The 24,504-nt window shown below is 47.1% G+C and overlaps 2 protein-coding genes across 7 annotated transcripts in view; one reads left to right on the forward strand and one right to left on the reverse strand.

Moving 5' to 3' along the window:
* Nucleotides 1–9,059, forward strand: part of LOC121305371 (N-alpha-acetyltransferase 10-like) — a 9,499-nt gene extending 440 nt beyond the window's left edge. Inside the window, exons 2-8 of one of the 2 annotated variants that reach the window (XM_041236971.1) lie at nucleotides 1,728–1,826; nucleotides 5,073–5,131; nucleotides 6,111–6,156; nucleotides 6,860–6,975; nucleotides 7,896–7,940; nucleotides 8,140–8,224; nucleotides 8,447–9,059. In XM_041236971.1, the coding sequence (XP_041092905.1) occupies nucleotides 1,728–1,826; nucleotides 5,073–5,131; nucleotides 6,111–6,156; nucleotides 6,860–6,975; nucleotides 7,896–7,940; nucleotides 8,140–8,224; nucleotides 8,447–8,719 (723 nt within the window). In that variant the 3' untranslated portion in view covers nucleotides 8,720–9,059. The remainder of the gene's footprint in view (nucleotides 1–1,727; nucleotides 1,827–5,072; nucleotides 5,132–6,110; nucleotides 6,157–6,859; nucleotides 6,976–7,895; nucleotides 7,941–8,139; nucleotides 8,225–8,446) is intronic. The other variant, XM_041236972.1, reaches the window with a different exon arrangement.
* A 1,791-nt stretch (nucleotides 9,060–10,850) lies between these two features.
* On the reverse strand, nucleotides 10,851–22,593 carry LOC121305538 (cyclin-dependent kinase 16-like). Of its 5 annotated transcripts, none has more exons than XM_041237198.1 (17): nucleotides 22,460–22,593; nucleotides 20,948–21,115; nucleotides 19,861–19,994; nucleotides 19,285–19,410; nucleotides 18,780–18,836; nucleotides 17,935–18,049; nucleotides 17,164–17,258; nucleotides 16,640–16,702; nucleotides 16,241–16,349; nucleotides 15,987–16,107; nucleotides 15,641–15,738; nucleotides 15,410–15,515; nucleotides 14,928–14,970; nucleotides 14,628–14,718; nucleotides 14,154–14,231; nucleotides 12,530–12,654; nucleotides 10,851–12,116 (listed from the first exon to the last, which is right to left on the reverse strand). In XM_041237198.1, the coding sequence occupies exons 1-16, from the start codon at nucleotides 22,575–22,577 to the stop codon at nucleotides 12,569–12,571; spliced, it is 1,608 nt and encodes a 535-aa protein (XP_041093132.1). In that variant the 5' UTR covers nucleotides 22,578–22,593; the 3' UTR covers nucleotides 10,851–12,116; nucleotides 12,530–12,568. The 5 variants fall into 5 exon arrangements, with proteins under 5 accessions (XP_041093132.1, XP_041093131.1, XP_041093129.1 ...); XM_041237197.1 differs by having other exon boundaries at nucleotides 10,851–12,113; nucleotides 16,241–16,364; XM_041237195.1 differs by having other exon boundaries at nucleotides 16,241–16,364.
* Nucleotides 22,594–24,504: the final 1,911 nt, after the last annotated feature.

The raw sequence follows: 24,504 nt of genomic DNA on the forward strand, positions 1-24,504 counted from the left end.
CTATGTGGCAGTAAATGCGAACATCGGGTTAAGCCGAGAAAGACAGCACCGTCCTTGTATTAAACTGCAGTTACAATGTAATTCCAGTCCAGTGATATTAAACTGCAGTTACAATGTAATTCCAGTCCAGTCCAGTGATATTAAACTGCAGTTACAATGTAATTCCAGTCCAGTCCAGTGATATTAAACTGCAGTTACAATGTAATTCCAGTCCAGTCTAGATATTAAACTGCAGTTACAATGTAATTCAATAGTCCAGTCTGCAGTTACAATTTAATTCCAGTCCAGTCCAGTGATATTAAACTGCAGTTACAATGTAATTCCAGTCCAGTGATATTAAACTGCAGTTACAATGTAATTCCAGTCCAGTGATATTAAACTGCAGTTACAATGTAATTCCAGTCCAGTCCAGTGATATTAAACTGCAGTTACAATGTAATTCCAGTCCAGTCTAGTGATATTAAACTGCAGTTACAATGTAATTCCAGCCCAGTCCAGTGATATTAAACTGCAGTTACAATGTAATTCCAGTCCAGTCCAGTGATATTAAACTGCAGTTACAATGTAATTCCAGCCCAGTCCAGTGATATTAAACTGCAGTTACAATGTAATTCCAGCCCAGTCCAGTGATATTAAACTGCAGTTACAATGTAATTCCAGCCCAGTCCAGTGATATTAAACTGCAGTTACAATGTAATTCCAGTCCAGTCCAGTGATATTAAACTGCAGTTACAATGTAATTCCAGTCCAGTCCAGTGATATTAAACTGCAGTTACAATGTAATTCCAGTCCAGTCCAGTGATATTAAACTGCAGTTACAATGTAATTCCAGCCCAGTCTAGTGATATTAAACTGCAGTTACAATGTAATTCCAGTCCAGTCCAGTGATATTAAACTGCAGTTACAATGTAATTCCAGTCCAGTCCAGTGATATTAAACTGCAGTTACAATGTAATTCCAGTCCAGTCCAGTGATATTAAACTGCAGTTACAATGTAATTCCAGTCCAGTCTAGTGATATTAAACTGCAGTTACAATGTAATTCCAGTCCAGTCCAGTGATATTAAACTGCAGTTACAATGTAATTCCAGTCCAGTCCAGTGATATTAAACTGCAGTTACAATGTAATTCCAGTCCAGTCTAGTGATATTAAACTGCAGTTACAATGTAATTCCAGTCCAGTCCAGTGATATTAAACTGCAGTTACAATGTAATTCCAGCCCAGTCCAGTGATATTAAACTGCAGTTACAATGTAATTCCAGTCCAGTCCAGTGATATTAAACTGCAGTTACAATGTAATTCCAGTCCAGTGATATTAAACTGCAGTTACAATGTAATTCCAGTCCAGTGATATTAAACTGCAGTTACAATGTAATTCCAGTCCAGTGATATTAAACTGCAGTTACAATGTAATTCCAGTCCAGTCCAGTGATATTAAACTGCAGTTACAATGTAATTCCAGCCCAGTCCAGTGATATTAAACTGCAGTTACAATGTAATTCCAGCCCAGTCCAGTGATATTAAACTGCAGTTACAATGTAATTCCAGTCCAGTCCAGTGATATTAAGTTTAATAGTAAGACATACCTGATCTCGTTACCTAATACCGAGACACACTGGGGGTTGGTATCAAGCTGCTGGTAAAACCTGGAGTGGTCAACACTGCTGTGCAATAGGAGCCTGATTCCCCTCCCTGCGTTGTCATCTCTCTCTCTCTCTGTGTTTCAGCCGGAGGACCTCATGAACATGCAACACTGTAACCTGCTGTGCCTGCCGGAGAACTACCAGATGAAGTATTATTTTTACCATGGGCTGTCCTGGCCTCAGGTAACGGTGTGCGCACGGAACCACGCGGCGCTGGGGCTTGCTGCCAGCAGCGTGGCGTTGGCACAGACCGCACCGCGTGCTTGTGCAGTCAGAGTGCGTGGCAGCGAAGCTGTTGCAGTTGTATTTACAGTGGCTCTAAGAAAAACACACGCTCGGGTCTAAGTGACCAAGCGAGCAGAAATAACCCTGGTCCTGCTGTGGCTGCTGATTTTGGTTTCAACCAGTCTCTCTGTTGCTGAACCAAACCAGTTGCCAGTTCAAGATCAACAGATGCTCCATATCACTGATGATCTATTGAATCTGTTCAGTCTTGAACAAAGAAGCGTCGACCCAGGGGACTGAAAAAAGCAACAAGGACCAGGGGTCACAAATGGAGATTAGACAAAGGGGCATTCAGAACAGAAAACAGGAGGCAGTTTTTTCACACACCCCGCAGGATCAAGTACCGTAAGTCATTGTAGCTAACTAGATCTTTATTTTATATAGCGCCTTTCATAGTGGAACACCATCACAAACAAAGTGCTTTACAAGATGCAGCAACAACAAGAAGATCCATAATAACAACATCAAGAAATAGTGCTTTTTATATAGCGCCTTTCAATAGTGGAACACATGATCGCAAAGCATTATATACAAAAGTGCAGAATACAAGATGGCAGCATAATACAAGAAATATAGTTATTTTTCTTACGTAGTATGTTGCATTATGAATACACCTCGCGTGCAGTCCTACTCGATAGCGTCATAGAATAAATACATCATACATTAAATACAGTGGAAAGAGCAGAATACAGGATAGCAGCAGAATACATGAAATAGTGCATTAAATACAGTGGAAAGAGCAGAATACAGGATAGCAGCAGAATACATGAAATAGTGCATTAAATACAGTGGAAAGAGCAGAATACAGGATAGCAGCATAATACATGAAATAGTGCATTAAATACAGTGGAAAGAGCAGAATACAGGATAGCAGCATAATACATGAAATAGTGCATTAAATACAGTGGAAAGAGCAGAATACATGATAGCAGCATAATACATGAAATAGTGCATTAAATACAGTGGAAAGAGCAGAATACAGGATAGCAGCAGAATACATGAAATAGTGCATTAAATGTAATGTTTCTGTACCTTTTCTCGTCTTATATGTCCTATGTGTCTTATGTATTTATCACGTAAGTTATGAGGATAGCAGCATAATACATGAAATAGTGCATTAAATACAGTGGAAAGAGCAGAATACAGGATAGCAGCAGAATACATGAAATAGTGCATTAAATACAGTGGAAAGAGCAGAATACAGGATAGCAGCATAATACATGAAATAGTGCATTAAATACAGTGGAAAGAGCAGAATACAGGATAGCAGCATAATACATGAAATAGTGCATTAAATACAGTGGAAAGAGCATTAATACAGGATAGCAGCAGAATACATGAAATAGTGCATTAAATACAGTGGAAAGAGCAGAATACAGGATAGCAGCATAATACATGAAATAGTGCATTAAATACAGTGGAAAGAGCAGAATACAGGATAGCAGCAGAATACATGAAATAGTGCATTAAATACAGTGGAAAGAGCAGAATACAGGATAGCAGCAGAATACATGAAATAGTGCATTAAATACAGTGGAAAGAGCAGAATACATGATAGCAGCATAAATACAGTACATGAAATAGTGCATTAAATACAGTGGAAAGAGCAGAATACATGATAGCAGCATAATACATGAAATAGTGCATTAAATACAGTGGAAAGAGCAGAATACAGGACAGCAGCATAATACATGAAATAGTGCATTAAATACAGTGGAAAGAGCAGAATACATGATAGCAGCATAATACATGAAATAGTGCATTAAATACAGTGGAAAGAGCAGAATACATGATAGCAGCAGAATACATGAAATAGTGCATTAAATACAGTGGAAAGAGCAGAATACAGGATAGCAGCAGAATACATGAAATAGTGCATTAAATACAGTGGAAAGAGCAGAATACAGGATAGCAGCATAATACATGAACTAGTGCATTAAATACAGTGGAAAGAGCAGAATACAGGAAATAATAGCAGCAACACAGCAGCTAATAGCAGCTATCAGGGTTAAAGAGCATGGACTGCTAGAGAGACAATAACAGTGATATTTAATAGAGGCGTAGACCACTCTGGTGGTCTTGTGTCCCGGTACGGACCTCTGTAGACAAAGCGTGGCACCCCTGGCTGTGACAGCAGTTCCCAGCCTGCCTCGTCACCTGCAGCGACGGCGAGGGATGCTGGGAGATGTAGTTCCTTAACTGCAACGCGCTGTGCTGCAGTCTTGCAGCACAAACGATGCAGATCTGCATTACGATACGGTGCAGCAGTGAGCGGGTCATTCTGGTTTCCTGTTCATAACTCCTCTCTCTCTAATACGCCCTGGTACAAAAAGCGTGGCAAGGTGGCTCTCCAGCAGTTTGCCTGTTCTCTCACACTCTCCAGCTCTCGATGGGATACTGGTTAAGATCTTGCTTCACTAACTGCTATTTCTTATATGCTGCAGTCTGGGAGCACTCTCTCTCTCTCTTTCCTCTCTCCCTCTCTCTCTCCTCACTGGTATTCACCTGATCATGTTCATGCGCATAGCCTATTATTCTATCCACTGCTCACCCTGTCTCTCTTATCCCTGACCCGCTCTACTCTCTCTCTCTCTCTCTCTCTCCTCTCCTGTCTCTCTCCTCTCTCTTTCACTCTATTCTCTCTCTCCTCTGTCTGTCTAGTCTCTAATCTTCATACTCTTCTTATCCTCTCTTTTCTCTCTTCTCCCTCTCTCGTTCTTTCTCTCCCTTTCCTAGAGGTATTCTCTCTAGATCTCTCCTCTTCCTCTCTCTCCTCCTCCTCTCTTCTAGAGCTCTGTCTCTCTTCAGCGCGACCCCCCTATTGTACCCCCCCCCCCCCCCCTCTATCTCCTCCTGTCTCTCCTCTCCTCTCTTCTCTCTCCCTCTCCTCTCCTCTCCTCTCCTCTCCTCTCTCCTCTCTCCTCCTCTCTCCTCTTCTCTCTCTCCTGTCTCTCTCCTCTCTCACTCTCTCCTCTCTCTCTCTCTCCTCTCTTTCTCTCCTCTCCTCTCTCTCTCTCTCCCTTTCTCTCTCTCTCTCTCTCCTCTCTCTCTCTCTCTCTCTCTCTCCCTCTCTCTCTCTCTCTCTCTTCTCTCTCTCTCTCTCTCTCCTCTCTCTATCCTCTTTCCTCTCTCTCTCTCTCTCAGCTTTCCTATATCGCTGAAGATGAAAATGGGAAAATTGTGGGCTACGTCTTGGCTAAAATGTAAGTACAGCAATAATTTATTTATGCAAAAATCCTACTTATAATCTACAAAATAAAATAATAATTAAAAAAAAAAAAAAATAATATATATATATATATATATATATATATATATATATAATATATATATATATATATATAGGGCAGCTGGCTCTTTGATGAGCTATATATATATATATATATATATTAGTAACACAGCAGGGAAAGGGGGGGAGGGGTAATATCCTCCCTGCCAGAAATGTGTATTTGTTTATTTGTTGAATTATTATTTATTATTTACTGAATTAAGGCGTATGCTGTGCGAAGGAGTCCAATTTTCAGTGTTCTCAATTGTAAGGTGTTGCATGAAGCCTTTTTTGTTAGTTGTTAAAGACTGTGTGTGTGCGTGTGTGTTTGTTTCAACAGGGAAGCGGCTTCGCTGGCCTGCTGTGCAGTTAGTTTCCTGTGACGGGTGCGTGTGTGCAAGTGCGTGTAGACGCTCCTGTGTCCTTGATCTAAAGGGACAGGCTAACCGCAGAGAGCGAAGCCCTGTTTAGCAGACCCAGGACACAGGAACCTGAGCTGCAAGCGATTTTAGGCACGCTTGTAATACAGAAATAAAGCACTGCGTTGTTTTAAGAGCGGCAGATAAAGGTCCTGGGGTGATAGTAATGAACAAGGATGATGGTTTGAAAGCAGTGGGGACTGAATAGCAAAACGTGAAGAAGTACAAACTAATAACGTCGATACCATAATAAAAGAGGTGAGGATTTTGGCAGATAGACTGTAAAAATGGGTTTGCACAGAGAGAAATTCAAAGATTGCGAATGATCGCACAATTGATAAGCCAACGTAGAAATGATTTTCTCTGTGTGTTGTCGTTTGTTTATTGTTTTTTGTTTCAAAAAAAGTTTTGATTGCTAACGTTAACGATGGTGGTTTGAGATTGTGGGGCGTCATTCTCTCTCTCTCTTTCTCTCATCCTGTGTTTATTTCTCAGGGAGGAAGACCCTGATGATGTCCCACACGGTCACATTACATCCCTGGTGAGCCTCTCCTCTCTCCTCCCCTCTCTTCCTTCTCTCCTCTCTTCTCTCATCTCTCCTCACCTCTCCCTTTCTTCTCTATTCTCCTCCCCTCTTCCTTTTTCTCCTCTCTCCTCCACTCCATTTCTTCTCTACTCTCCTCCCCTCTTCCTTTCTCCTCTCTCCTCCACTCTCTCCTTTTCTTCTTTCCTCCCCTCTTCCTTCCTCTTCTTCTTTTCTCCTCCTCCCATTTCCTCACCTTTTTTCTCCTCTTCTCTCTTCTCCCCTCCCCTCTCTTCCTTTCCTCCTCTCCTCTGCTCTCCCCTCCCCTTTCTCTCCTCTCCTCTGCTCTCCCCTCCCCTCCCTTCCTTTCTCTCCTCTGCTCTCCCCTCCCCTCCCCTTTCTCTCCTCTCCTCTGCTCTCCCCTCCCCTCCCCTCTCTTCCTTCCTCTCTTCAACTCTACTCCCGATTGTTGTTCAGCTGTGGCTAAAGGTTTTGCATCCCTGTACAGAAAGAACACATTTTGCTTCATAAAGTCGAGTGAAGGCTGCTGAATAATGTTACGTTAACATATTGAACTGCACACCACTAAAATTCTAGGTGATGCAAAGCTTTTGGCCAGAGCTGTATGGAGAGGAGGGAGGCAGAGGGAGGGGAGATGAGAGGAGATGAGAGGAGAGGGCAGTGTATTCACTCACAGTCGCTGTTAACCCTTCGTTCCTAGGCTGTGAAACGCTCCCACAGGCGTCTGGGTTTGGCTCAGAAGCTGATGGACCAGGCGTCCCGCGCTATGATGGAGAACTTCAGTGCAAAATACGTGTCTCTCCACGTGCGCAAGAGGTGAGAGGACCAGAAACAGAACCGAACCCAGGCTCCAGAACCAAAACCAGAGGAAACTGAGTCAAGCAGACCAGCGTTTGGGCTCTAGTGCCTTCATCAGGGTTATTGAAACTAAACTGAGTCAATGGGTTACCTAGTCATGTTGCTGAAGGAGACTCTTCTTCACACAGAGAGTGGTGAGGGGATGGAATGGGTTACCTAGTCATGTTGCTGAAGGAGACTCTTCTTCACACAGAGAGTGGTGAGGGGATGGAATGGGTTACCTAGTCATGTTGTTGAAGGAGACTCTTCTTCACACAGAGAGTGGTGAGGGGATGGAATGGGTTACCTAGTCATGTTGCTGAAGGAGACTCTTCTTCACACAGAGAGTGGTGAGGGGATGGAATGGGTTACCTAGTCATGTTGCTGAAGGAGACTCTTCTTCACACAGAGAGTGGTGAGGGGATGGAATGGGTTACCTAGTCATGTTGCTGAAGGAGACTCTTCTTCACACAGAGAGTGGTGAGGGGATGGAATGGGTTACCTAGTCATGTTGCTGAAGGAGACTCTTCTTCACACAGAGAGTGGTGAGGGGATGGAATGGGTTACCTAGTCATGTTGTTGAAGGAGACTCTTCTTCACACAGAGAGTGGTGAGGGGATGGAATGGGTTACCTAGTCATGTTGCTGAAGGAGACTCTTCTTCACACAGAGAGCGGTGAGGGGATGGAATGGGTTCCCTAGTCATGTTGTTGAAGGAGACTCTTCTTCACACAGAGAGTGGTGAGGGGATGGAATGGGTTACCTAGTCATGTTGCTGATGCAAAATCACTGAGATCTTTTCAGACTCGACTTGACAAAGTTCTGGGATCAATCAGCTGCTGGGAACCGGGAATCAAACAACCTTCAAAGTGTAATTTTTCTTTTTCATTTTGTTTTCAGTAATCGGGCTGCGCTACACCTGTACTCCAACACACTGAAATTCCAGTAAGTATGACAAAAGAACATCTGCCAGTGCTGGGGCAGACATCCGAACGAACATCTCTATTCCAAGGCAAAAATTTATATATACACACACACTCTGTGTGTGTTATTTATCCCTCTCTGTCTGTGTGTGTTTGTTATTTCTGTGTGTGTATTATTTCTCTCTTATTTACCTCTCTCCCCGTCTCTCTGTTTCTCTCAGGATCAGTGAGGTGGAGCCCAAGTACTATGCTGATGGTGAGGACGCCTTCGCCATGAAGAGAGACCTGGCAGTGCTGGCAGATGAGGTACGAGGCTGAGAGAGACATCTAGTGGATTGAGGGGCTGCGTTTGATTGTGTGTGTGTGTGTAACCCTCATCAAAGATGCAGGCAGAAGTCATGATGAAAGTTTTAAAGCAAGCTGTACAATGCAAATGAAATAAAACCCTAACATCGAATCTGTCTGCTCTCTCACTCCCTCTCTCCTCTACCTCTCCTCCCTCCCTCTCTCTCTCGAACCTTGTGTTAGCTACAAAAGCCCCCTGAAGAGAAGGAGCGAGTCGGAGCTGGGCTCCGCTCTGCTCAGACGGAGAGCGCGGTGGGGGGGGACCCGCGCAGAGCAAACCACCTGGGTGGGGCGGACTGTTGCCACGACGACAAGTGTGGTGGGGGCGCCGGAGCAGTGCACCCTGGGAAACAGGGGGCTCAGGAGGACAGCGGAGGAGACAGCAAGGACGCAAGCGAGACGACGGAGAGCACAGACCTGAAGGACAGCTCGGAGGTGTCCGACTCGGCTTCTTAGAGATCAAATAGATCATTAATAACAATGATAGAGTAATTAACGAGGCATACAGTGGCTGTGGAGATCAGAGAGAGAGAGGCTTCATAAACTCAACAACAAACGTTTCCACTAGAAGTCTGATTAAACACCTTGAGAAAGACTTTTTGAAACTTTATGACATTTCTATTGAAGACGCTGAGAGAGACGTCTAGTGGAAACGTTTGCCATTGAATTTATAAACTTAGTTTAGGGTTTCTATTGGAGAGCTCCACTCAACCCTGCACAGCTGTACATTAAACGTGTGAATTACTTTGTGATGTAAATAAACAGGAGAACACACAATATTGTTTATTTTTCATTCTTTTGAAAACTGTTTCTTTTTCAATGTCTTACCATTGCTTTTGCACTGCCCCCGCATCTTCATGCAGAAATCCTTGCCCTTGTCGCATGACCGGTGATGAAGAAGTGACAGGTGGTTTGACGTGCCTGTGCAATGACGTCGTCTTTCCTAATCAAATTTGAGCGTTGCAAAGAAACGTGGATTTAGTGTAGACTCGGGTAACTTCTAGATGTACCTTGGATTTATCTGACCGAGCAACTTCACAGTTTCTTAGGATGAGGGAACAGGGAGCTACTTTGAGGCTTGGAACTTGTGTTCCAGGAGACTCAGGACGCTGTGCGTCTCCTGGAACCAGGTTTGAAGTTGCTGCTGTCCCTGAAAACGTGGCTTCGTGTTTTCTGTTTGGGCTGCCAGCTTGACGTCATGTTTGTCAGCTAGCACCTTCACAAAATCTGAAGCCCTTCTTAATGAACTGCCTTAGCAACAAAAGGGGCGCTCTTGATAATCCATTCAAAAATCATTAAAATTCATTCATATACATGTATTTTTAATAGTTACCTTTAATATACAGCTTGCTACCATTAACATTTCCAAAAAACACACATGTGTTATTGAAGTAAAAGTCCACATCAAAACAGAAGCTATCGTCTGAATTGAAGGGGTCAGGGGCAGCTGTAATATTGCACCAACCCCCCCCCCACAAAAGATTCGGAAGAGCTGGGACCTGGGGGGGTTATTAAGATCCTTTAAAATCTTCCGACTAATAAAAACGCAAAGCCTTTTCAACCACCTGCTCTTGGAACAGAAGACGGATTTCGACTCGGTTGACCTTTCTTTACGGAAGCAACAGAACGCCCTGAGTGTGGATAATTGCGTGGTTTTTGTTATTTTGGTATCAAAATTTAACGCCCTTTCCGGATCAATGGCGTAGTTCCTCGCGGCGACACCTGGGGGGGGGGGGGGGGGGGGGGGGGGGGGGGGGGGGGGTTGATACAGCACACCTCAAACCAGGTCTCACACCCCCGCCGTTCCTGACAAAGTTCCCTCAGCGTTTAAAAACAGCGCGGCTCTAAATAGCATGCTACCCTGGCTACACGAACACAAAGAATAGGTCTCCCATGAGGGAATAGCGCTCTCTATAGTTTCCCAACCACTCAAGTTTATAATACAGCTGCTTTTTTAACCCCATTACTGCATTCACTCTCCCTGCTGCCTCCACTGATCAGCTTGTAAACCTACACCAGTTCTTGTAATAATAATAGTAATTGTAGATAGGAGTCAGGGTCAGACTGCAGGGTGAATTTGCACACTGAATTTCATCCCAAGGGTAACACCTTACTGTTAAAATTGTACTGACACTAGTGCTGAATCAGACAGGAGACACTGAGCGACTCGAACACACTGCCTTCCACACTGCAGCCCAGCGCTTTCTTTATCAAACCACTGAGCTCCTCAAACCCACTGCCTTCCACACTGCAGCCCAGCGCTTTCTTTATCTAACCACTGAGCTCCTCAAACCCACTGCCTTCCACACTGCAGCCCAGCGCTTTCTCTATCTAACCACTGAGCTCCTCAAACCCACTGCCTTCCACACTGCAGCCCAGCGCTTTCTTTATCTAACCACTGAGCTCCTCAAACCCACTGCCTTCCACACTGCAGCCCAGCGCTTTCTTTATCTAACCACTGAGCTCCTCAAACCCACTGCCTTCCACACTGCAGCCCAGCGCTTTCTTTATCTAACCACTGAGCTCCTCAAACCCACTGCCTTCCACACTGCAGCCCAGCGCTTTCTTTATCTAACCACTGAGCTCCTCAAACCCACTGCCTTCCACACTGCAGCCCAGCGCTTTCTTTATCTAACCACTGAGCTCCTCAAACCCACTGCCTTGTTTTGCAGCACAACAAGGAGACATGCTTGTTTAGAAAAAAAAAAAACCCAAAACGTTTGGAGTGGGACAAACCAGCAAAACCAGTAACGAAGGGAGTCATCCCATCTCTGTCAGCACTGTGTATTCTTCAAACCATCTCCTTATGTGGACGGAATGTAAGAACACGAATTAAAGGACAAACTATTTTAGCCACAATATACAAATATTAACACAAACACCCTCTTGAAATTCAGTATTCCGTTCTGATTTACTGGAACTGACAGCCTATCTGACTGACACACACACACACGCACACGCACACAATCACACTGTTTAAAATGTTGCTGCTGCAACTCTGAATAGTATTTGTAATTGAATCTTGGCACACCTGCATAATTGTAACTCTATCAATTACACTTCAATTCGGCACCGTTCCAAGCTTTCAATCGATCACTTTCAGTTCCATGCTTGTCAGAGAGCCATCGTTACTCTCCTAGTTTCAAACCACGTTTGGTGACCTCACCAGACTGAAATCAGTAAAAGTTCTCTAGTCTGTGGCTGTATGTGTAGCTGGGACTGTTGCTTGGGTAACGAGGGGAGTGGCTTGGTTAACGAGGGGAATGGCTTGGGTAACGAGGGGAGTGGCTTGGGTAACATTCTAGTGTCATTATAATTGTAATTCCTGCCGCACAATTGTAACTCAACACAATCACACTGGAATATCAGCAAACGGTTCTGTTGTGAGCTGTAGCTGAACCCAGATCCAAACTAACACTGACAGCTAACAATCGAGCTTGCGATTTCTCTCGGAAGACCAGTACAGCCCATGTGAGCGGCTATGCGATATCAAAGCTGAAATCTGATGAAGATTAAAAAGCAAAAAGGGTCTACTTCATTTTCTCGTGTACACAAAACATTTTGAACATCTACCATGGCAGCAGTTTAAAAAAAAAAGAGAAATGAATGTCAAAATATTATCAAAAACATTATGTTGTGCAGGAAAGGGGGCGGGGCGGGGGCTGGCCTTTAGCCGTGACGTCATCGGGCTTGGAGTTCCAAAACTCCCGCCCCTTTCTGTAGAACTCCACACGTTCCTCGACGTAACACACAATTCAAATAATAATAATAATAATAATAATAACAACAATGATAACTATTTCATTTTCTCAAAACAGCACACTTTGTCTTCTGGACTTGCTGCTGGAGGCTGCTGGGAGGAAGGAGGAAAAGAGAAATTAGTCTATGCTGGCTTATATAAAAATACAGGCACAGAGATAGAAATAAGACTCCAGTTGCACAGCAAATCGATCCATTCCTGGCTTTACTATGAGTTTATTAAGGCACACGTGAGCTTGCTTACCCACACATGCTGTGGCTGATCTAGCTTGGAGTAAAACCTGGAATGGGTGACACTGCTGTGCAACAGGAGTCTTCTTTCGATCCCTGAAATATCAAACACAACTTTTGTCCTATGATGTTCTCTCAATGCGGAGATCCCTCTGGGACCCCTGCGCTCCCCTGACTGTGTGACTCCCCCCTAGGCACTGCAAAACTCCCTTGGCTAATCAAAAACAACGCCCACACATGCGACAACCAATCACGCCAAAACAAGAGAACATTTACCAGAGCTGGCGCTTGGTTACAGCCAATGAGGATGCAGCTTTAGGACGAGCAGCGCGCATGCTCGTGGCCAGCTCGAATCTGATTGGACGACTGGAAATACTCAGTGCCAGCGTCAGAGGAAGATACTATTGAGCAGGGCAGGGAGGGGGAAGAAGGAAAGAAAACAAACAAACAAACAAACAAAAAAGAGATCAACGCCTGAGCAAGCAAGAAGAAAAAAAAACATGCATGGGTTTCCAAACACTGGAGGTGATTTCTGCTGATTATTTCAAGCTTACAACCAAGTTCTGAAGACAAGGATGTCTGTTTTTCTCATAAAATTGTACCACATGCAATCTTTTTTCAGGAACAGCGGCTTGTAACCTGGTTTCTGGAGACCAGGAGACCTAGCTGTGCCGTGCAGTTGCCTGAACCCTAGAGACACTGTAAACAGTTCCTCATACATGCCGGTGTAGTGCTGCATTTAGAAGCCAGGGGTCGCTATTTTCTCCATATATTAAAACCGTTCAATGTTCTACATGTGAAGTAAGAGCGACGCTCCCGAGACCCCCCAGCACCACACCCCTGCCTATACATTTTTTTTAACCTTCCCCCCAATTCTGCAAAGTGCCCTGAAAAGAATCAGCAAATGAGAAGAGAGACAGAGCGAGACAGAGAGGGACAGGCGGGCGATCGTCTTCAGTGCAAGGCTGGTTGCTGTGGACTTCTTTGTACACAGTGTTGGATGTGAGGACTGCAAGCTCTCGCACTGTTCAGCTATTCTCCTGGCCAGAACTGAACTGGTGAACTCTGTTCTGTGAACAGGCGAACCCCACCCCGATGTGGAAACAGTGGAAACGTTTTCCGTTGAACACATGAAATTTCCTTCAGTATAGATTCCGCAGTGTTGAGTGTTTTAAGAGCGATGGCTTGAGGACAGGTGCCGAGAGCTGGACAGTGTCTCTGAGCGCTGCGGTGCTCACAGTCTCAGTATCAGGGGGGAGGGACAAACCCCCCCCCCAACAAACACACACACACACACACACACCTGCAGGCTGAGCAAGACCTTCAAATACCTGCTCCAACACCACTCAAAATTCAACATCCTCGACTCGGACCTTGAAGTTAACTGCGAGACGGAGACACTGAGGTTAGTCTGTGCTCAATGCCCTGCTCAAGGGCTTTATTTCCTTAGATTGTTTTGTGTCTCAAATTTAATTAACATGTGGATTAAAAAAGTGCTCCAGAAAAATTACAAAAAGTATCCTGTACTCAAATCGCACTGAAAGAAAATGTTGGCTGTTCTCTAATAACACAGGACCCAATGGTTTGGACAGGGGCTTGCGCTCCCCTGACTGTGGGACTCCCCCCTGCGCACCACGCGGCCGTGCCTTTACCAGGGGAGACCCTCGGGGACCCCTGCGCTCCCCTGACTGTGCGACTCCCCCCCTGCGCACCACGCGGCCGTGCCTTTACCAGGGGAGACCCTCGGGGACCCCTGCGCTCCCCTGACTGTGTGACTCCCCCCCTGCGCACCACGCGGCTGTGCCTTTACCAGGGGAGACCCTCGGGGACCCCTGCGCTCCCCTGACTGTGGGACTCCCCCCCTGCGCACCACGCGGCCGTCCCTTTACCAGGCGCTCACCTGAGTCAGGTATGGAAGCTGTTCTGAAGTCTGGATCCTTCTCCAGCTGGATCTCCTTTAGTGCAAATATTGAAGTAGCTGAGAAGAGACAGAGAAAGGATAAAGAGAGAGAGAGAGAGAGTGAGAGAGCGTTAGGGTGAAACAGCATTCTGGACCTTCTAGACAAGCGTTTTGGACAGAAGGTTTTTTACATTCTAAACAGCGAACCACCAAAAAACGAGGCTCCTGTTCATCAGATCAGGTCGCTACTGGTATCGTTCAAACCTGAAAACGCGATGAGGCAAAGGTGGGCATGAAGCTACCGACACCAGCAATAAGACATGACACCGTCCCGATTCACAAGCAGAGAGACGCAGGCAGACAGGCAGGCAGAGAGACGCAGGCAGGCAAGCAGACAGGCAGAGAGACGCAGGCAGGCAGGCAGAGAGACGCAGGCAGGCAGGCAGAGAGACGCAGGCAGGCAGGCAGACTCACTGTCGGGCAGTTTGACGATCCTCTCTCCCAGCGAGCGGAAGTAAGGGTGTCTCATCGCAGCCTCTGCAGATATTCTGTTCCTGCCTTCAAACTGCAGAGCAAAAAAAAATATATACATATAATCAAGTATCAAAAAAACGTAACGCAGCTTTGTACGAGAATTCTAGACTTCAGATAGTTCACGTTGGTCTCATCTTTACACTTGCACTGGTGATGCAGAAAAAGTCTGCACAGGAATTGATATGAAAACTCATTTTCAAATGGAACTGAAAACCCAGTCCTGACAGCTGTGCGGCTCACCTGGAGAAGCCTGGATAGCAGATCTACACCATCGCTGTCCAGTCTGGGAGACAAAACGAGAGGGACGTTATCCACAACCAAACACGAGAAAGCAGAACTGGGACTTGCGCTGTACAGCTGTGGACAAACGCTTTGCATCTTCCTATAGAACAAACTCATTTTGCAGCATAAGATTGAATGAAACCTGCTGTTAACACATTGAATTCCACCCAGCTTTGGAGTTTTCCCCAGATACAAAAAATGTGACATTTCAAGACTCTAACATGAAACCCTACCGCACTGCTATTAAGGCTTCCGGTGGTGTTTGAGAGATAGCATTTAGCAGCTTCTTTGATTGAAATTAAAGGTGATATAGTTTAATCCTAAAATTGCTCGCACGCACACACTGAGTCAGTGGCTGACCCGGGATTTGAACTTCCTGGTATCAAGCCCCTTTCTCTAAGTGTCGGTCGAGGCTGTCTTCGCACTGTGGTCAGGTTTACCTGGGCGCGTGGCTGCAGAGTGAATCCGCTCTGTATCTGGGGTAGTTGTACGATCTGAAGTCCTCGTTTAGGGTGATTCTTGGCCAAGTCTCTTCGGTTGGGGTTCCTGTGAGATGCAGAGGGAGTGTATCTAGGTAACAAGCTCAGGTGTGTCTCACAAAACTCCTAGTAAAACCAGGAGTGGATCAGATCGCTATGCAGCGGGAGTCTGATTCCCGTCCCTATGCTCACCCAGCAGCTTGAAGATAAAGTGCAGCTCTTCCTCCACAGTGGAGCCGGGGAACAGCGGCCGTCCTGTGGACATCTCGTAGAATATGCAGCCCACCCCCCTACAAGAACAGGGCAGGGGTTAGCGGAGAGCAAGCACTGCCAGGGCTCCGAGCGCGATCGCCTACGTCTGTCTGAGGGTCCCCAAGTGTGTGTGTGTGTGTGAGTCTCAGTGTGTCAGTGTGCGAGTGTGTGTGTGCGTGTCTCAATCTGTCTCAGTAGTCTGTGTGTTCTATACTGGTCTGTACTGGTCTCTTACCACAGGTCTATGGGCGTGGAGTAGTCTGTGTGTTCTATACTGGTCTCTTACCACAGGTCTATGGGCGTGGAGTAGTCTGTGGATCCCAGCAGGATGTCGGGGGGGCGGTACCACAGAGTTACCACCTCGTTTGAGTACGTCTTGGTGGGGATGGACTTGGCACGGGCCAGACCTACAGAGAGACAGACAGACAGACAGACAGACACAGCGTTACCAGGGAACTAGAGACTCCGGCAGTGACAGACAGACAGAGTGCAAGGGACCCCCGTGCATCTCTGCGCCCGACAGACAGACAATCCCCTTACCGAAGTCAGCCAGTTTGAGCTCCCCTCTTTCGCTGATCAGCAGGTTCTGTGGTTTGAGGTCACGGTGCAGGACCTTTCTGCTGTGGCAGTATGCCAGCCCCCTCAAGAGCTGGAACAGAAACAACTGGGAGAGACCGAGCCGTCAGAAAAGAGCTGTAACCGCTGTGCAACGGAGCCCAGCTCGAGTGAATGCGTGGCGAGAGAGCTTCGAACCTCGCCACACTGCCTGCTACCACGTGACATTACAGAAAGCATCTCAATTCTATGCATTTCATTTTTTATGAATATCTCAATCCTAAAATTCTAGGTGATGCAAACGTCTACAGCTAGACAAGAGCTTAGTGAAACTGGCCTCTGATGTCGAGCAAGATCGCATTCTAGAGAAACGGAAAGCCATACCTTCACATTGTGCATCATAATGCAGTTGCCACAGTCATCCAGATACTGCTTGAGATCCTTATCCTACAACAAAAAAAGCAAACACAAGACCACAGCTGTTACTGTTATTGTAATCTCCTCGTTATTCTGTTTTCACTAGCAGTTCTGAGCCTGTATCTGACAGTGTAACCCTTGACACCTGGCAGGTGTGTACAGGTGTGCTGGGACAAACCAACTGTTTGAAATGTAGTGGGCTGGGTTTTTATTTGGAAACCGCTGTATCGAGAGAGAGAGAGAGAGAGCAAGAGCGAGAGAGAACGAGAGAGCAAGAGAGAGAGCGAGACAGAACGAGAGCGCGAGAGAAAGAGCGAGAGCGAGTGAGCGAGAGAGCGAGCAAGAGAGTGAACGAGAGAGAGAACGAGCAAGAGAGCGAGAGAGAGAGAGCGAGCGAGAGTGAGAGAGAACAAGAGAGCGAGAGCTGATGCTAATTTATTTGCCCTAGAAGTATTTGCTGCTCCTTTAAAAGCGACGGTTGGAAGTCTCACCAGATACTCAAACACCAGGGTCAGGGATTTCTCTGTGTGGATGATGTCGTGCAGAGTCACGATATTGGCGTGCTTCAAGTCTTTCAGCAAGGAGACTGGCGAAGAAAAAAAACAAAACAGAAATCGCATGAAACACAATTATATAGTCTGCCCAGTCTTCTGCTTTTCATCACTGAGGAACCTGTAAAGCATAGTGAAGCATTGTAAAGCACAGAGAGGTCTGGTAAAGCACAGGGAAGCATTGTAAAGCACAGAGAGGTCTGGTAAAGCATAGGGAAGCATTGTAAAGCACAGAGAGATCTGGTAAAGCACAGAGAGGCATGGTAAAGCATGGGGAAGCATTGTAAAGCACAGAGAGGTCTGGTAAAGCACAGGGAAGCATTGTAAAGCACAGAGAGGTCTGGTAAAGCATAGGGAAGCATTGTAAAGCACAGAGAAGTCTGGTAAAGCATAGGGAAGCATTATAAAGCACAGAGAGGTCTGATAAGGCATAGGGAAGCACTGTAAAGCACAGAGAGGTCTGGTAAAGCATATTTAAAAACAAACCAGGGTAAACTCTGGTAAATGTGTATAAGCATGCAAAAATCCCACAGTCAGCTATTATCAGGGCAAGCAGAATTGCATCACTGTTCGTTGGAGGCACGAAATCTCTTTAAGCAAAGAGGAATTCAGACTGAGGTGTGGGGCATCTAGAGAGCCGCCTCGTTTAAACACCCCGACGGAGAACGTCTCCCCTCACTCAGAAATCTGCTCTGGCACACCGACACCCACCCTCTCTGATCGCTGTGCAGGGAGCCCCCTCCTCGTGCTCCAGCCTGATCTCCTTCAGCGCCACCAGGTCATCAGTCAGCTTGCTCTTCCCCTTGTACACTGTGGCGTAGGTGCCCTGGGGGAGAGAGGGGAGTGAGGGGAGGGGGAGAGGGGAGAGGAGAGAGGTGAGAGGAGAGTGGAGAGGAAGGAGAGGGGAGAGAGGAGAGAGGGGAAAGAGTAGGGAGAGAGGAGAGGGGAGAGAGACGAGAGTGGAGGGGGGAGGGGAGAAGGGAGAGGGAGGAGAGGGGAGAGAAGGTAGAGGGTAGAGAGAAGAGAGGAGAGGTAGGAGAGTGGAGAGAGGGGAGAGGGGAGATAGAAGAGAGGGGAGAGAGGAGAGGAGAGAAGGAGATGATTCACCCATACCTTCAGAACACAGCGCATTTAAAATATTATACAAGCCTTTACCACATCCTTTGCTACACTATTTATACAGAAAGACACATCTTCTACTATCTGCGGAAATCAGGTATCGATATACTGCAATATCGTCAGTAAGATTACACTGTTTGCAATATAAATACAAAGAGAAAATGCTGCAAAAGTTTACAGACACAGCCGCTTTCAGGAATACAGAAATATACAGAATACCTTCCTGCACACAACATCTTGTCAGGATGAGAAGAGACCCCTTGGATAAAATCTCTGCTAATACATCACAGTGCGTTGAAAGTGCATTAAATACAACAAAAAGACTTTCAACCCCAACTCCCCCCTCCCCTTTCTCTTTCTCTGCTCCCCCAGCACACAGCAGAGGGAGAGCAGACCACATTAGGACATGTCACTGCTGTCCCCAGTCTCTGTCCTACCTCTCCCAGCTTGTCCAGCTTGATGTACGTCTCCAGCTTTCCGAACCCGATCTCAGACTGCGGGGAAACAAGACAAAACCAAAGAGAGACGTTACTTTCAGTCCGAGAGCGTCCACACTCCTTTGCAATACTGTGCTCTGACTGTGTGACTCCCCCCTGCACACCCCGCGGCCGTGCCTTTACCAGGGGAGACCCTCGGGGACCCCTGCGCTCCCCTGACTGTGCGACTCCCCCCTGCACACCACGTGGCCGTACCTTTACCAAGGGAGACACTCGGGGTCCCCTGCGCTCCCGACTGTGCGACTCCCCCCTGCACACCACGTGGCCGTGCTTTTACCAGGGGAGACCCTCGGGGACCCCTGCGCTCCCCTGACTGTGCGACTCCCCCCTGCACACCATGCGGCCCTGCCTTTACCAGGGGAGACCCTCAGGAACCCCCAGGTTTATGACACTGAACGGAGAGTAAGATCCTAAGTGAGCGTCATCGCTCCCGCGCCTCACGTACCAGAGAGACCCTGCGGAGACGTCGACTCAGGGGCTTGTCAAACGGGGGGCTGCTGAGAGCGAACTTCTCCAGGTAACCTTCAGGAAGCCTGATGTCGGCAGGCAGGGAGAGACGCTTGTTAATGTCCTGAGGGAATCGAGACAAGACGGGTCAGAGACGGACCAGACACACACAACTCGGACAATGAGAACAGGGCCCTAAGGAAAGTAGTTAAAGCACAGCACTGTGTAATAAAGCACAGAGAGGTCTGGTAAAGCCTAGGGAAGCATTGTAAAGCACAGAGAGGTCCGGTAAAGCACAGGGAAGCATTGTAAAGCACAGAGAGGTCCGGTAAAGCACAGGGAAGCATTGTAAAGCACAGAGAGGTCCGGTAAAGCACAGGGAAGCATTGTAAAGCACAGGAAGCATTGTAAAGCACAGAGAGGTATGGTAAAGCATATTAAAAAACACAGCAAACCAGGGTTTAAAACTTTTTTTTAGGGTTTGTAGTTCAAAACTACAAAACAAGATGGCTCCTGCACTGAGCGCAGGGGTGCCGCCATGTTGTTTTGTAGTCCTGGGTGCCCGGGCGCTCACCTCGCTGGAGATCTTGCGGGCGGGGTTGTTGCGCATCCTCACTCTGACCGGCGACTGGACCTCGTCCGAGGAGGTGGCCGACGCCTGGTCACTCTCCCCGTCCGAGCCCATCTTCAGATCCTCGTGCACGATCTCTGAGAGGACCACAGCAAGAATGAGCCTCCCCTTTAACACCCTGCTCGGCAAGCACAGCCTCTAACAGCCGAAGTAGCAATCATCAGGCTAAATAACGCACGAAGGCATGCATCAATACACACAGGATGGCAATAAGAGTCCTATTCCATAGCAGTGTCACCCATTCCAGGTTTTACTGTCAGCTTGATCAGCTGAGATTAGCGAGATTATGAGGTGTTTTGTAAAGAAACACAAACTATAGATATATATAGGTACATATACACCGAGCATCAAAAGGAACTTAACACTGTTATAACACATTTATTTTCAAAAAACAAGGTATATAAATGATAGACGCTGACGAAATGTTTCTGGTTTCTTTCTAATCACTCGATCGTTGATCCTTGCCCACGCTTGAGTGACTGAAGCTCTTAATCACCTAATTAGTGAGCCAGTTGATTGGACGCTGGATGTGGAGCGATTTCAGCTGTCGAATTGCAAGCTTGAATAAAAGCAGTAAAGAAAATCACAGAAACAATCTGCCACGTCTGTCGAGAGAGCGGCGCCTTCGTGCGATCGGCGTGCTGGAGGCTGGACTGGGGCAGCGGGCTGTGGCTCGCCGTCTTGGGCGCTCGCAGCCAGCGATTTCAAACCTGGCGAGATGGTATAACCAGACACACTCTGCCGGTATAACCAGACACACTCTGCCAACGACAGGACACAACCGGGGGACCAAGAGTCACAACACCTGCCCGAGATCGACAGATCACTCTGCAGCATCTCCGTGATGCCAACTGTTAATCAGCACGATCGTAAAGTCACTAGCGGTTGTCTGAAACAACTTTTTGATAGTATAGGTTAGTGAATTTTATCCAAATATAAGTGATACGTTTCTTTTGATGCTCAGATTTTGATTGCCTGGTGTATGAATATCTCAACACCGCCGTTTGGTCTCGTTTTTTGGTATAGTCACCTAGCTGGCTGTTTCGGTTGAGGTAGGAGCTCAGGCTGCGCCCCACGGTGCTGTGCGGACGATGGAGGGGAGGTTTGCGGAGAGAGGCGGCCGCGCTGGAGGCATACTGGTGCAGGAAGGAGTGCATGCTGCGGGAGCCGGCTGGCTTCCCATTCCTCACCATGGGTTCTGGGAGGACAGGGAGAGGGGTGCAGCACAGGGGACAGGGGGTTCGGAGGGTGTCGGTTAGTGGATAAGGAGTTTGGGATATGGGTTTTGGGACAGAGGGGTGAGGGCAAAGCAGGTGTGATGGACAGCAGACGGTGACACGCAGTGGCCCAATCGAAACGAGGAGGAGACAGACACGCAGTGTGGGGGAGAACAGGACAGAGAGAGGGAGAGAGAGAGAGAGAGAGAGAGGGAGGGAGAGAGAGGGAGGGAGCAGTTATGGGAGAGAGCGAGAGGGAGGGAGGGAGAGAGAAATAATGGAACAGGACAGAGAGAATGAGAGAGGGGAGAGGGAGGGGGAGAGCGAGCGAGAGAGAGGGAGAGAGCAGTTGAGGGAGAAAGGGAGAGAGCAAGAGGGAGGGAGAGGCAGAGAGCAGTTGAGAGAGAGAGCGAGAGGTAGGGAAGGAGAGAAATAATGAAAAAGGACATAGAGAGAGAGAGAATGGAAGGTAACAGGCAGAATGAGAGAGGAGGGGAGGTTATGGAGTTATAAAGGGTTAATGGTGTGGGAGAGATTGATCGAAAGAGTGGAACAGTAAAAAACAAGAGAGATGGATAGTGCGGGAGGGACAAACCGAGAGAGAGAGAGAGAGAGAGAGAGAGAGAGAGAGAGAGAGAGAGAGAATTGTAACACGGGGAAGGGATGGACAGAAACAGAGGAGAGAGAGAGACAGAGAGAGTCAGGGGGAAGAAAGAACAGCAGGAAAATTTAAAGAAATCAAAAACTGATTGAAACAAAACAAAACAAAAAAAATAACACACATTCCAGATATTAAACAGAAGTTTTTTTTTTTTTTTTTTTTTTAAATAAAACCGAAATTAGGTAGCGTGCAAATCAGACTGTGGCCGACAGCAGGACACCAAAAACAGACAACTTACCAGGAAGAAACGTGGATCTTCGGGGCGCGGGGGTCTCAAATCTTAAAACCGCTACTGTTTAAATCTATACCGTGTAAATCCTACCTGATAAACTTAGAATTCACGAGCAAGGCAGGATGGCTGCAGGGGGAGGGTGCAATTCATGTTTCTCAATTCCCTCTTCATTTCCCTAGTGGAACTGAGATTTTAGAGATGAGAGAACTGCTTTTTAATTGACTAACGCACGGCAGCTTGAAGTGAATCTGGCCATTTTAAAGATTGCCGCTAACTACAGTTTTGATGAATGAGTGTGTCGGCTGTCCTCTATATTGACCGCTCTGTCTGTCTGGACAGTGTATTGACCGCTCTGTCTCACCGCTGTCGTCGGCTGTCCTCTATATTGACCGCTCTGTCTGTCTGGACAGTGTATTGACCGCTCTGTCTCACCGTTGTCGCTGGCAGCGCTGTCCTCTATATTGACCGGCTCGGTCACCTCGGACAGGTTCTTCTCAGCGGGCCGGCTCCCTCGCAGGGTCATAGACAGCTGCCTCTTGATTTTCTTCATCCTGTCCACCAGGGGGAGGGGGATTTTCTCCACACCCCTCAGGGGGGGAGGGGGGGGCTGGCGAGCAGAGGAGGGGCTGGCTGAGGGGGCAGCCACCGTCCAATCAGCCTGCGCTGCTGAGAGCGAGACAGAGAGAGAGAGAGTGCGAGAGGGGTCATCGTTATGACTGCCTGTCAAACAGATCATGCACAAAACTTTAGCAAACTTTATTGTATGGATTGTCTCTGTGTGCGTGTGGATAGTTTTTGTATTGTCTGGGTATGTGTATGTATGTGTGTGTGTGTGTGTGTGTGTGTGTGTGTGTGTGTGTGTGTGTGTGTGTGTGTGTGTGTATGCCCGACAGACTCCGGTCCCCCCTCTTCACAGAAGAGGGTCAAGCGTCACGTCTGACCTGCTCTGTGACCCTTGTGGGCTCTCTCTCCCTTGGTGACCTGCACGTTGCCTCAACCAATTACGAGACTGAGGGAGACACGGAACAGAAATACCTCCAGGGAAGGAGAGAGAGGAGGAGAGAGATGGAGGCTGGAGGGATTAGAGCACAGGGTTGATCACTGGAGTGAGAGAGAGAGAGAAAGAGAGAGAGAGAAAGCAGGGTATAGTGTAGCGTGCTGTGGTGAAAGGTACAGTATTTATCTGCAGCTCAGAGGAGGATGATGATGATGTTAGCAGATCAAGTGCTGCAGATTGAGTCATCGTCTCGGAGGCTGCCAGGAACCATTCAGTTCAATCTCCTTTCACATCGATCTGGACACAGATCTGCCCCTAGTAAGAGCGTTCCTCAATGCAGACAACGAGATCAGAGCCAGGAGGAAAAAAAAAGAGAGGGAGCAAGGCAGTGGGTTTGAGGAGCTCAGTGGTTAGATAAAGAAAGCGCCGGGCTGCGGTGTGGAAGGCAGTGGGTTTGAGGAGCTCAGTGGTTAGATAAAGAAAGCGCTGGGCTGCAGTGTGGAAGGCAGTGGGTTTGAGGAGCTCAGTGGTTAGATAAAGAAAGCGCTGGGCTGCAGTGTGGAAGGCAGTGGGTTTGAGGAGCTCAGTGGTTAGATAGAGAAAGCGCTGGGCTGCAGTGTGGAAGGCAGTGGGTTTGAGGAGCTCAGTGGTTAGATAAAGAAAGACGAAATTGTATATAAAATAAAACCTATACAATGCTTCCCTATGCTTTACCAGACCTCTCTGTGCTTTACAATGCTTCCCTATACTTTACCAGACCTCTCTGGGCTTTACAATGCTTCCCTATGCTTTACCAGAGCTCTCTCTGCTTTACAATGCTTCCCTATGCTTTACCAGACCTCTCTCTGCTTTACAATGCTTCCCTATGCTTTACCAGACCTCTCTGTGCTTTACAATGCTCCCCTATGCTTTACCAGACCTCTCTGTGCTTTACAATGCTTCCCTATACTTTACCAGACCTCTCTGGGCTTTACAATGCTTCCCTATGCTTTACCAGAGCTCTCTCTGCTTTACAATGCTTCCCTATGCTTTATCACACCTCTCTGTGCTTCACAATGCTTCCTTATGCTTTTACTGTGGGGAAACCCCTATATGAACAGTGGCCCATTTTTATTTCATGATCTAACTGACTTGCAGATCAAAAAAATATTGAAAACAGGGAATAAGTGATGGGCATTAATACACTTATACAAGAGAATGCACACTGGCGCTGCACACCCGAGACTGAGAAGCAGGGGGATGGTAGCAGGCTCCTTCCTCAAAAGCCGAGCTTATCTGCAGGGCACAGAGAGAGAAAGAGAGCGGCTGTGCTGAAATTCGTGGCAGAGCTGGGGGACAGGAATCGTAGGCTACCAGGTTAATAATAACTAAAACACGGAGCTCTTGCTTTATCGATGACTGTCCGTCATCCTGCAGCATTTCTAGTTATCGACGAGGATCCTTGAAGAGAGAGGAGAGAGAGAGAGAGGAGAGAGAGAGA

This window comes from Polyodon spathula, chromosome 43 (genome assembly GCF_017654505.1).
Source record: "Polyodon spathula isolate WHYD16114869_AA chromosome 43, ASM1765450v1, whole genome shotgun sequence".
Classification (NCBI taxonomy): Eukaryota; Metazoa; Chordata; class Actinopteri; order Acipenseriformes; family Polyodontidae; genus Polyodon; species Polyodon spathula.